This window comes from Equus quagga, chromosome 7 (genome assembly GCF_021613505.1).
Source record: "Equus quagga isolate Etosha38 chromosome 7, UCLA_HA_Equagga_1.0, whole genome shotgun sequence".
Classification (NCBI taxonomy): Eukaryota; Metazoa; Chordata; class Mammalia; order Perissodactyla; family Equidae; genus Equus; species Equus quagga.
This window is the reverse complement of record NC_060273.1, coordinates 36,315,794-36,328,639: the sequence shown is the minus strand read 5'-3', so window position 1 is coordinate 36,328,639 and position 12,846 is coordinate 36,315,794. Positions and strand designations below refer to the sequence as shown.

At 39.2% G+C, this 12,846-nt stretch overlaps 1 protein-coding gene across 1 annotated transcript in view; it reads right to left on the bottom strand.

Annotated features, from left to right (window-relative positions):
- LOC124242227 (cytochrome P450 3A12-like) overlaps window positions 1–12,550 on the bottom strand; it is a 28,597-nt gene extending 16,047 nt beyond the window's left edge. Inside the window, exons 1-7 of the mRNA XM_046667033.1 lie at window positions 12,423–12,550; window positions 8,646–8,739; window positions 6,414–6,466; window positions 5,740–5,839; window positions 2,079–2,192; window positions 1,730–1,818; window positions 276–424 (exon numbers count right to left, since the gene is read on the bottom strand). Of these exons, the coding sequence (XP_046522989.1) occupies window positions 276–424; window positions 1,730–1,818; window positions 2,079–2,192; window positions 5,740–5,839; window positions 6,414–6,466; window positions 8,646–8,739; window positions 12,423–12,493 (670 nt within the window). The 5' untranslated portion in view covers window positions 12,494–12,550. The remainder of the gene's footprint in view (window positions 1–275; window positions 425–1,729; window positions 1,819–2,078; window positions 2,193–5,739; window positions 5,840–6,413; window positions 6,467–8,645; window positions 8,740–12,422) is intronic.
- Between the last annotated feature and the right edge of the window lie 296 nt (window positions 12,551–12,846).

Below are 12,846 nucleotides of genomic sequence, written 5' to 3'. Positions count from 1 at the left end.
ATATTTCACTTAGCATAATGCCCTCAAGGTCCATTCATGTTGTCACAAATGGCAAGATTTCCTTCACTTTTATGGCTGGATACTATACCAATTTATATATAAACTACATTTTCTTTAGCCATGCATCTGTGGGTGGATACTTAAAATGTGAAAAAATTGAGTTGTACATTTTAAATGGTTGAGTTATATATGTGAAGTATGTATTAATAAAGCCCATTTAGGAAGGAAGGAAAGAAGGAAGGAAGGCAGGAAAAGAAAAATTGTAGTCCACATACTTATTGAGAGAATGAATGGATCAAGGAAATCAAATCTTAAGAGTTTCTTTGTATTTTCCACAAAGGGATCTTGTGGGTTGTTGAGGGAATCGATGTTCACTCCAAATGATGTACTAGTAATCACATCCATGCTGTAGGCCCCAAAAATGCTGAGGAGAGAAAGAAAGACATGGAAAGCTAAAATCAGCACCTCTTTACTATCCTTATGCAAAATACACAGCATGAACTGCATGTAAGTTCATGCTCCCAGGCAATACAGGTAAAGAGACACATACCTTCAGAACCTTTTACTGGATCATCTGAAGAGTCTACGCTACCATCACACTCACTTATGAGGTGTTTATCATGTGCCAGTGATGCAGTTGGCCCTGTGTTAGGGGAGATGGGGCACTAAGGCATCTTAGAGCCTCCTCTGAGTTGAAGGAGCTGAGTCATAGGTGGATAGAGAACCATAATCAGACAAACTACCATATGATGTACAGAGTACGGGCAATAGTAGGTATATAAGCACTGTGTCTGAGCAGGACAAAGGGTGGAATAATTAACTCTTCCTAGGGTAGTCAAGAGAGATGACACTGAGCCTCACCACAGTATCTATACTGAAAGCTGACTCTTCTTTAGCACATTACAAAGGAATTACCCCTATTCTAATTTGCCGGTAATGTCACCCCTCCTTCTCTACACTCCTGCTAAGACTCCTGAAAGAACCATTCCTCCTCAACTCCAGTAATCTCAGTTGCCCTGGGTACAGACTCATTTCTGTAATGTAAAAACTAAGAATGTCCCTAGTTACAAAATAATAATAATAAATCATCCAAAATTGATTGGGGGATCCCATAGCTAAGTGATCATATGCCCCCAGTTTTCCCCAAGACGGTCCCAGTTTACATTGGTGTTCCTGCATAATTACATATACAAGTTTATGCAATAGATGATATGATCACCATATGCATAGCCTATCTGGGGCCTTCTCTCTTTTGAGACTGAAGGAAGGGGAAGTGGTGGTAAGATTTAGTATTTAGTATTTTGCTGGTATGCTCAATGAAATCATGAAGGGGTTTAAGTTGTTCCAAGTTCCACGTTGTAACTTTCCTACTCCACGCACTGTCCATCGATATGTACCAAACGTCTTCTTTTCACCATTCCATACCCTCCACACTGAAAACTTTGGTATGATCATGTTTCTTCTTTCGAAACTACATAGTTTTGAATTCCAGAATATACAAGTTGATAAATAAGCAGATAAACTAATCCTGTTTCATGTACACAGGAGAAGACCCATTCTCTCCTTGCTGCCCTGCACTCCTTGGGTGGCCCATTGGAATTGTAGCACCACACACCTACTTCTGTTTGTTCACTAGAATAACTCAACAGTTTGAATTTGGGTTGCATGGCAGGTAGTTGGAGGGTCTCTTGACTGAGCTCAGAATCCCAGCATGTGCACTCCTACTTACTCTTTCAAGGCAATGGGCTTGCCTTTCTCTGCTTCTTTCTTCAGGTTCCTCACCAACACATCTCCATACTGGCCAATGATGGGGTACATCTAGACACAATATACAACACCACACAAAGTTAAATGAGGAGACTCAAGTCCTAGAAAGACCTAGCTTTCACATGCATGGAGCAGCAAATGACATTGTATAATGTATGTTATAATGTCTCTTCTAGGAAACAAAAAGAAAACACCATTTTTAGGCAGCTCAAATTCAGCAAAATACCACTTAAAAAAGACTATGATCTTATTTTTTACGTGAACCCAGATGTATTCTTTAAGTTTCTAAGTAAAAGTTTCTACTTTCTTACCTCCTTGAGCTTTCCACTGGTGAAGGTTGGAGACAGCAAAGTTCGTATTCTCTTCCATTGTTCATCCTCAGATATAGAGATGGCATTTTTCATAAACCCCACTGGACCAAAAGACTAGACTCAAAGGCAAAAGACATTTTGCCCTACATAAGTTTTGGAGGTCTCAACACTTGTGAAAAATTTGTTAAATGTGCATCAATTACTCAACAAATATTTAGTGACTATCTACTTAGTAGCAGATCCTATGATAGGTGATCAATAAATATTTATCCCAAATGTCTAGGTTCCTGTGAAGGTGAAGGAGACATCTAGCCACCCAATGTTGTTTCCAGCCTTTATACTCCAATCTCCTTTTAAATGCAAATGACTCATGTGGTAGGGAAACTGTTCTTCCATGAGAATAGAACATAAAGAGCCCTGGTTCATTCTCCAGGGCTGCAGAGCAGAAAGGGATTCATGATAGATATCCAGATGGCCTTGTCAAACTGTATGTTGCCTCAGACTAGTTCTGTCTTTAAATATATGTACAGCAAAAGCAACTCAAAATAAGAGATTTCTTGATATGGTGATTTTTAAATAAATAATATTTAATACTTAAAACATTGGTAATCTATTTGCTATTCTGAAGAAGTGATACAATCACATGGCAATCCCTTTCCATTACATTTTTTCTTCAGGTATAGAAAGGAAAAGAAAGAAATAATTATATTTCTAGATTGGGACTGGCCTACCAAGCTAAGCTGCTTGAGACTTTATTTCATCTTCCAAAATTATATTTTGTATTAAAATGGATACATCCAACACCCAGTCATGATAAATACTAGGAAGCGAGGGTAATTTCTTCTACTTCATAAAGAACATCTATTAAAAACCTACAGCTAACATCACACTTATGATGAAAGACTAGAGTGATATCACCAAGATGGCGGAGTAGGAGACTCAAACATCCATCACCCACAAACAATATACAGATGTTGACAAAAGGAAAACAGGTATAGGAGAGCTCAGAAGCCTACTTAAGAAGCTTCAGCAACACAGTGGACCAAAAGAAACAAGAATACTGCACAAAATTTGTAGAGGAAATAGTTTCTCTTTGTCTGCCTCATTTCATCCCACAGGCCAGCACTGATCAGCACTAAGAGGGAACTCTCCAGGCTGAGAGAGTTCCCCTTGCCAGGAATAGCACAGCAGAGTAAGTGACCAGTTTCCCCAGCCTTTCAGTGCACTGAACAAATGACCTGCTTTGGTTTCAATCCATCCAGAGACTGCATAGCTGAGACATCTGGAGACAACTAGGAACAGAGAAGAATGGCCGGGGCTGCCAGTATCAGCCATGCAGTGGGAGTGACCATGAATCTTTGTGACCTGCTCTGCAGAAGACTCTGGAGCCTATGCTGCTGAGGAAACCAACAACCAGCATAGATGCTATGGATGCCTGCAAAGCACACCTCTATAGAAAAACATTACATCACAAAGGAAGATGGGATGAAGAGAGGAAGAAGAAACAAAGCATCTATGAAACACCTGCACATTCAAAATGGCATTAATAAATACTTTCTATCAGTAATTACTTTCAATGTAAGTGGACAGATGAATGAATAGATAAAATGCGGTATGTATATGTATATATATATATATATAATTCAGCCTTGAAAAAGAAACAAATTCTGCCATTTGTGAACAAATGGATGAACCTGGAGGACAAAATGTTAAGTGAACTAAACCCGACACAGAAAAACAAATATCATATGATCTCATTCATATGTAGAATTTTTTTAAAAAGTCAAACCGATAGTAACAGAGAGTAGAATGGTGGTTTATCAGAGGCTAGGGAAAAGGGGAAGGGATGATATTGATCAAAGGGTACAAACTTTCACTTACAAGACGAACAAGCTCTGGAGACCAAATGTACAGCATTATGACTATGGTTAATAATACTGTACTGTATGCTTGCAATTTGCTAAGAGAGTGGATCTTAAGTGTTCTTACCACACACACAAGAAAAGGTAACTATGGAGTTAATTAATATGTTAATTCATTTGTGGTAATCATCTCACAACGTATACATATATCAAAACATCACATTGTACACTGCAGATATTTACATTTTTTACTTGTCAAAAATAAATTAATAACAATTTTAAAAATGTTGAAAAACTGAATGCTTCTTGCTAAGTTCAGGAACAATGCAAAATAACCACTCTCACCACTCTTCATCATCATACTGGAAGTCCTACCTAGTACAGTAAGACAAGAAAAAGAAATAAATACCATAGAGACTGGAAAGAAAAAAATAGAAGTGTTCCTATTTTCAGGTGACATAATTGTCAATGTAGAAAATCTCAAGTAACATAAAAAGAAAATCTCTGGAAATAATAAATTAGCTCAGCAAGGTCGTAGGATAGAAAATCAACACACAAAAGTCAACCACATCTATATAACTACAATGAATATGTGAAAATATGATACCATTTACATTCACTCCAAAGAAAATGAAATATTTCAGGTGTAAATTTAACAAACATGCACAGGATCTCTGTGGTGGGAACTGCAAAATCTTTGTAAAAGGAATCAAAGAAACCCAAATAAATGGAGAGGCATACTGTGTTAATGGATTGAAAGACTTGACCTAGTAAGTGTAAAGATTTTTCCCAAATTGATCAATAGATAATATCAAAATCCAAGCAATTTTTTTGTAGACATAGAGAAGCTTATCCTAAATTCATATGGAAGGATGAAGGAGCTCGAATAGCTGAAACAATTCTAAAAACAAAATAAGAAAGCGAGAGGAATCACTCTACGTGATATTAAGACTTCTCTATAGCTACAGTAATCAAGATTGTGTGGTACTGGTGGAGGGATAGATACAGAGATCAATTAATAGAATAGAGCATGAACATTAGACCCACATAAATAGATCCAACTGATTTTTGACAATGGTGCAAAAGCCATTAAATGGAGGAAAGAGAGCCTTTCCACAAACAGTGCTGAAGCAATTAGATATCCATAGGCCAAAAACAAAAGTGAACCTTGACCAAAACATCACACCTGATATAAAATTTAACACAAAATGGATCATAGATTTAAACGTAAAATGTAAAGCTATATAATGTTCAAGAAAAAGTAATAGAAGAAAGTCTTCAGGACCTAGTGGAAGACGAAGAGTTTTCAGACTTGATATCAAAGGCACAGCCCATAAAAGAAAAAATTGATAAATCAACCTCAGCAAAACAAAAAAGTGTTTTCTCTGCTTTTTATCCTCCTTGATAAGAAGAAAACACAAGCTACACATCATGCCTATAAAAGAATAGTAAGAGGGAGCTTTATGGTGATGGGACAGTTGTGTATCTTGAGTGTGGTGGTCATTACACAAATCTACATATATGTTAAATGTTCATAGAACAACACACACACAAATGAGCGCACATGAAACTGAAGAAATCTGCATAAGCTCTATGGATAGTACTAATGTCAGTTTCCTGCTTTAATACTGTACTATAATTATGAAGTTATTACTACTGGGGGAAACAGGATGAAAGCTGCACAACATGTAATCTCCCTATAATTTTTATTTTGGGAATATCCTGTGAATCCGTAATTATTTCTAAATAAAAACTTAATAAATAAGTAAAGTTTTTAATTTTAAAAAATGGATGCCTACTCGCCGGTTTGTGAAGACAGAATAACATTCTTTCACTAGTACAGTTTTGATCAAGTCTGGATCTGTGATAGCCAACACAGGCTGTCGACCATCATAAAACCTGTTGGGAAAACAGAGCTGATTAAATTTAACAAGCCAGATTCTACAGTTGGAGCCACACCTGGAAATCCAGACTTTCATCCTGACATTACATGATCTATAACCCTAGAGATCAGGGCTGGAAATAACATTAGAACATTTGTTAAGTATAGGCGTTGTGTCTGTGGATTTTTCCTATACCATACTCCATAAATTTTTGCATGTTTAAAATATTTTATTACAAAATGGAAGTAAGGTTAGTAAATAATGGATGGCAAGTAAATTATCTAGGAACAGAAAAATTAATTAATGAGAGTCAGTCATGAAAATTATAACTTTGAAGATATATCAAAAATATGATAAGTGCATAAGGCATAACACTAGAGGAAAACTGTAGACATACTAACACAAATGTGTAATAATGTGCCTACAACCGGAAAAAGATTTGGAACGATCAAAATTGATAGTAGGATTCTGAGCAATTTCATTCCCTGATTTCTAAAGTTTCTAAAAATGGCTCTGGACTGAGATAATCTTTCACTCCAGGAAACCTATTCATAACAAGCCTATCCAATGGAAGTTTCCAGAATACTCACCCCCACATTTTTCTGTATTTTTTAAGACATTCCGTGTCAAAACCCCCGAAACCCTGCAAGGAGAAACAAAATAGGATTATTAATGTAAATGTATTGAAACCTACCTCTAATTGGGACATAAATTATTTGAATCCCACGAAACTGGGCTTACTATCTTTCACTGGCAGAGGGAATCTCTTATTCATAGATGTCTTACGGGGAAGCAGAGAAAATAATGGAGCTGTTCAAAATGGAACATTTAAAGTCACTCTAGAAATTTCTCTGAGTATTGCAGATATTAAATGACTTACCCATGTCTGTGAATACTAAGTAACTCCTTGTCTTTCTCAAGTGTTTTTGCTTGTGCATGTGTTGTCTCTGAATCAAATAACCCTCTGAATTATTACCTTCATGGACACAGGAAAAAACTGAAGCTGAGAGAAAGTAAGAGTGGCCTGCACACTCTTTGATCTCCTAGTTAAGCATCATTTTCATTTATCTCATGAGCTTTCTCTAGAATCCCAGCAGAATTAGGAAGTTTAAGACACCAGTGGGCGCCAGCCTCGTGGCCAAGTGGTTAATTTTGCGCACTCCACTTCAGTGGCACAGGGTTTCACCAGTTCAGATCCTGGGCTAGGACTGCTCATCAGGCCACGCTGAGGTGGCGTCCCACATAGCAGAACTAGATGGAACTACAACGAGTATATACAACTATGTACTGGGGGGTTTTGGGGAGAAGAAAAAAAAGAGGAAGATTGGCAACAGATGTTAGCTCAGGGCCAATCTTAAAAAAATAAATAAATAAAAGACACTAGTGAACTCTTTTGTTCCAGCAGATTCCATAAGTCTAAGCCATGTTTGTTCAGAAAGAAGGTGAGTGAGTGAATGAATGAATGAAAAAGTGGACCCAACTTCCAGTTTTCCAGTTCAACTTGGAAAAGATGGGAGATGTCACCACTCCACATAAGACAGGGAACATCAAAACACCTAATATGACTTTTCACATATAACTTTTAAAAATCCTTCTGTTGCTTTCAGTTGCGATGTTTTAACTATGTGAAGAAGGTTCCAGAAGTGTGGATCTAGGAGTGTATCTACTAAGGGGGCTGATCTGGGAAAGGTAGAAAGGAAATTATTGCTCTTTCAGAGGGAAAAAAAGCACAAATTTTCTTAGGTGGTAATGAGGCACTGAAGATCTCAGTTGGGAGAACTGGGATCTGAGAAATAAGCTTCACATCTGACAGAAAGGAAATCTGAGGCAGAGAGGAGCCTGCACACAAGTCTCTGCCTCCTTACATTTGGACAAAAATGTATAACGTTCCGTCCAGGGGCCACGACCTGGCTCAGGCATCAGCTGGGTTAACTACAAAGGCTCTGCCAGAACTCACAGTCCATTTGTCACCTAGTACACTCTGCTCAGTTATATTAAATTTTTTAAAACATGTCTCAAACCATCTCCTTTCCAGTGATTCTGTATAAGTGAGTCTGTCTACGCTAAAAAGAAAAAGAAAATACAACTCGATCAATGGTTATATATCTGAAGCCAATAGACAACCACCATCTTGTCACAGTCTACATACTCCATGCTCAGACTCACCCACAAGATGCCTCCTTTGAAAGAAGAGAAGTAAAACAGAAAGCTCTTCTTCCACCTCTCAAACCCCGAAGATATCATGGGTAGCAGAGGATTAGTTAGAGCCATGGAAATAACTGCAGGGGTTTATCAGTTCTTCAGAGAATTCAAGTATGTGCAAATTACCAAATGATGAATACTGAGGCTGCCTAATAAACTGAATTTTAAAAACTACCCAAGAGGAGGAAGAAACGAAAAGGCTACCCAGAGCTTATGCTATAAAGAGGGAACTCTGACTTTACAGTAGACAGTTTAATGAGCCACTACTGGGCACATCCTTCATTCTTTACTCCTACTACACAGTCTGATTGTTGCTTCTTGGGAACTTGCACATGGCAGAAAGAAAATCCTCTTCACAATGCATACAAGTTGGAACATCAAGTCATGTGCTGAATCAGCCAGAGAGCTGGGTTGACCAACTGAAGGAAAACCTGAGACTCCTAACAGCTGAAAATAGAGCCTTGTAGTAAACCTGGCCATGTACCGGTTGAGGCCTATGGCAACAGTCCTGGAAAGTGTGAAACTTCAGAACTTCCTCCAGAGCCGGGGCATGTGTATTATGGAACTAAGCTGGAATTTCCAGTCATAAGAAGCAAAGGAGAACTTCAAATAAAACTCACCTTACGGTAGCCCAGGAGAGTTCCCAAAAAAGGGAGAGGTTTTGGCCCTGGAATTCCCAGTTTCTTAAAAAGTCCATGTGTATAGATCCCATATCTATAAAGTGAAAAAGAAAGCCAGGTCACAGACATCATTTAATATGGTAGGGCTGGGCAGTCACTGACTCAGAACTGGAACAGTCAAGAGAGCATGTAGGTGATGAACAAAAACAGCAATAATTACATTCACTCACCCTCTCCTTTCCCACCTCCACTCTGTGACCCATGAAAAGTAATGCAGTAGCTAAAAGCAGCTGAAGGCTTCATGGTCCCAATACTAGAGTGAATACTTCATAAATGTTTCCAAACTTGAGGGCTCCTGAGTGATTCAGGCTGGAATTTTTCCAGAGAATTCACTCATGTCTATTTAGTAAGTTGACTCTCCCATGATTTGGAGATTCTATTTCTAGGTAGAAAGGGGAAAAATTATTTTTCTGCTGTGATGATGAGATTTTGCATAACGGGGTCCACTCAATAAAAGAGAGTTACTGAGAGCCTACTGTGACATTGTTCTTACCGTTTGCTCAAAGACCTTTATGCTTTTCTTTCCCTCTGTGCCCTGACCCTGATTTAGAATCTGGTACTTCTTAAGACTATCTTCACAGAGATGTTATGAAGCAGCCACAGGATTCTTACTTCTATAGAATGAAAACTATGTTCAAGGCTTCCATTGGCCCTGTAGAAATGGGAGTGTCTTTCAGCTCCATCCACACCTCTGTTGTCAGACAATTTGGTTGACTTGAGTTATAGAGAAGGGTGATTGACTCATATGTTTCCTGAATGATACTGAATAAAGGAACCAATGACTAGAGAATCCATTTACAGACGATACTTCCCTTTCTGGCATGTGATCCTTCAACCTGTGATGCTTACCTGCTAAGCACAATGCCAGACACACTCACCTTTTTCAAGATGGTCACTCACAAAGCAGTTACTTTGCTGCCTCTGTGGATCAACTATCTCAAAAACCCATTAAGACTGGTGTTCCCAATGGCAGGCCTGCTTGCAACTTATCTTTCATGTATCATGTGTGCAATATCACAACTGAGGGTTCTGGATCCTTGCAAGTCTTCCCACTACCGTGTTACAGACAGGTGGCACAGTGGAGGAAGAAGAGAGGCTGAGGGAAGAGGCTACCAACAACCATTTTCACCATGATGTTGCTAGGCCTATAGGTTAACTCTACAGAAGCAAATGAGGAAATTGTGGCTGAAAAATATGCTATATATGAATAGTTCAACATGTCCTACAAAAGCTTTTGGCTAAAAGACAGGGGGCCTTCCAAACTTCAGTACCTTCCTGTTGATGGCAGATGATGCATTAAGCAAAATAAAATGAGTAATGAAATGTTCCAGAGAGTCATATTAAGACCTTGTCTCCTCTTCTTTGGAGGTTAGCCTTTAAAACAGTACAGGATATAAATATTTAGTTCAAATCCAGCAAATAGTATAATATGTGATGGTATAAACCCCAAAAATTTCATGAAAGGATATGTACTTGAAGGTCCCAGCAGAGGTACTTCAGCCAGGCCCACCAAGGCATTTGGATCCTTCCTCCAGAACAGTTGGTGGAAGTGTGTGCACTGACTGCCAGAAACAGGGTTGGCCTCAGTTAGTCCCACCAAGTTCCTTCTTTTGCAATCACAACCATGGCAAATCAATTAACGCAATTTCTGCTTCTGAATTTTCAGTTTGTTGTACAAACTCTCAAGTGAAGCCAAGTAATTGAGTAGATGTTAGAAACATTAATCCTCAAGGAAAGATCCGGTCTAGTGTCTAAACTCACATAGTTCCATATTAAGGCAGAGGGTGGGCTGGGTGAATTCTTTGGTTTCCCTCCAGCTTCCCTCCTTTTGGTAGAGTAGTGCCGATTCCAGTACAAATTAAGGGACTAACAATAAAGCTGATTACTTTTATTATGTTTCCATTGTATTGGGACAAAAAGAGCATTGTCTACTCTACAGCAACTGATTCTTGGTGGCATCAGTCTCTCTAAGTCTACAGTGTTGTATGTCCAGTGTTGACACTATCTTGTGACAAAGCCACTACCAAACAGACCATACACAGAGTGACTTAGATGGTGTCCTAATCTCCAGGCTTCAAGCAGAAGAGATGCCAACCCTGCTGCCCTGTGAGGGACCTCCTGTGGGACCAGGACAGAGGAGTGTCTCTGCTCTGAGGGATGAGGAATATTCTTCCACTTCACCCTGACTCCTACCCGGATGCCTCTCATATCATCACTGGCTCACAGTTTCACTTATTCACCTGCACTGAGAGATTTTAAAAACCTGCTGGGCCTGGACATTTAAATATATATATATATATATATATATACACACACACACACACACACACACACACACACATATATACAATGTTTATCATAGAAGTATAGGTTTGTACCCTAGCTTCACATTCCTGACATTACTCTACAAGGATGAGGTTATTTATGCATGTTTGTTGTCACAAATAATAAACCAACAGCTTTCTTTTCTCCTTTAGAAAGTCCATGTTAGAAATAGTTTCATCACAGTAAAAACTTCGTATTATAGAAGGAAATTAAACCACATCAATTAATTTTAAAATGTCATCAGTCATAAAATACTTTGCCACAATACCCGAAATTCCTAAAATTTCTTTCAAAGAATTAAAATGAGATTTATATTTCCTATGTTCACATCTGTATTCATAATTTCCTGCTCTCAAAAAGTGAAATTAAGATAGAGATCAAATGAGATCTCTAGGCTGAACCCTACCCACACATCTAAAATAACACCTCTTCCAACCTGCTCCATGATGCCAGGAATCCAAGCATTGAGAGTAATTCCTCTGCTGGATGGTTTTGGTTCATCCTCCTATATTGTAACTCAAAGGTAAAAACTATTTAGAATCCAAATTGGCTTTTGGAGCCAGTGCCTTTACAGGTTGCTAGCAGATCTCATATCAGGGGGAAGAGAAATCTCTACACTGATGCCAACTCTCCAAGAGAATGGAAGGAAAAGGTGAAAGAAAAGAATACAAGTCAAGATTTCTTCCAGGTCTCTTCTCTAGAGATTTCTCATTTAGGGGTAAAAAGTTCTGTAAATTGCAGGATGGGGGAATTAAGTCTTAGGAGAGGATTTCTAGAGGAGAGTTACAGAAAATAGGGAAGGTCTGAGTCTGAGGATGGGTTGGAGCAATCTTCAACCTGCCTGGAAAGTCTGGGAGCAGCAGGTGCCTTGTGTAAATGATGCAAGGGGGTGGGAAGGAGGGTATTAGGAGACACCTGAGTAACACAGGGGACAGTTCTTCTACAAGTCTCTTGGAGCAGACACAGGCATCAGAAGGTGAAGATAATGAGACAAAAACCCAAGCCACTCCTTTTGCCTCTGGGATTCCCAGACCTTGAGAAGGGGATGAGGACCCCACTGCAAAGGAACCAATTGCTTCTAATCTGCCTCTGCTGAATTCTGGTTGATTAGTCTAGGTCCAAACTGGTAGTCACTTGAAAGATCATGCCCAGGAGCAAATAACATTACTAAGCCCTCATGGCCACAGAAATTGAGAGTTGTAAGGGAGTTTTACTCTTTCAAAGGGTCTACATAAGATCAACAACAATCCCTCATATGTTTGTAGCATCAAACACCTAAGGAACTTCCCCCTTGATAACTATTTTAGTCTTCAAAACAGATAATGGAAAGGGGAGCCTGGTTAGCACCCCAAGTCCAAGGTTAAGAGGACATGAGCCTGGACGGTTACTCACAGATAGAGGAGAGCCAGGCTGGTAGCCAGGAGAACCCATGTTTCCACAGAAAAGCTTGGGATCAGGTCCATGGCCACTTTCCTGCTGAGATTTTCTCCTCTGAGTTGTGCTTTCAGCAGTCTGTGCTGCTGTTTGCAGACCTGTGGATACAGAGCTTCCCTTCCAGCCCAGAGGCTGGAAGATTTATGTGCTGGGAAAGTGGGTGGGGCTGGTGCTGATTCCAGTAGCAGGGCCACCTGTACTCCATGTACAGGTGCCCTCTCCACCTTGATAGTTGATAAAGCATCATGGACACTCCCAGTATGATCTACCTTGAGGTCATATTGTGCAGTAAATCAATAAACAACTCAATCAGTGTTATCAGTAAGCTCAAATATTACAGAAACCCAGGTAAACCCACTGGCCTTTAATCTCTAACCTGCCC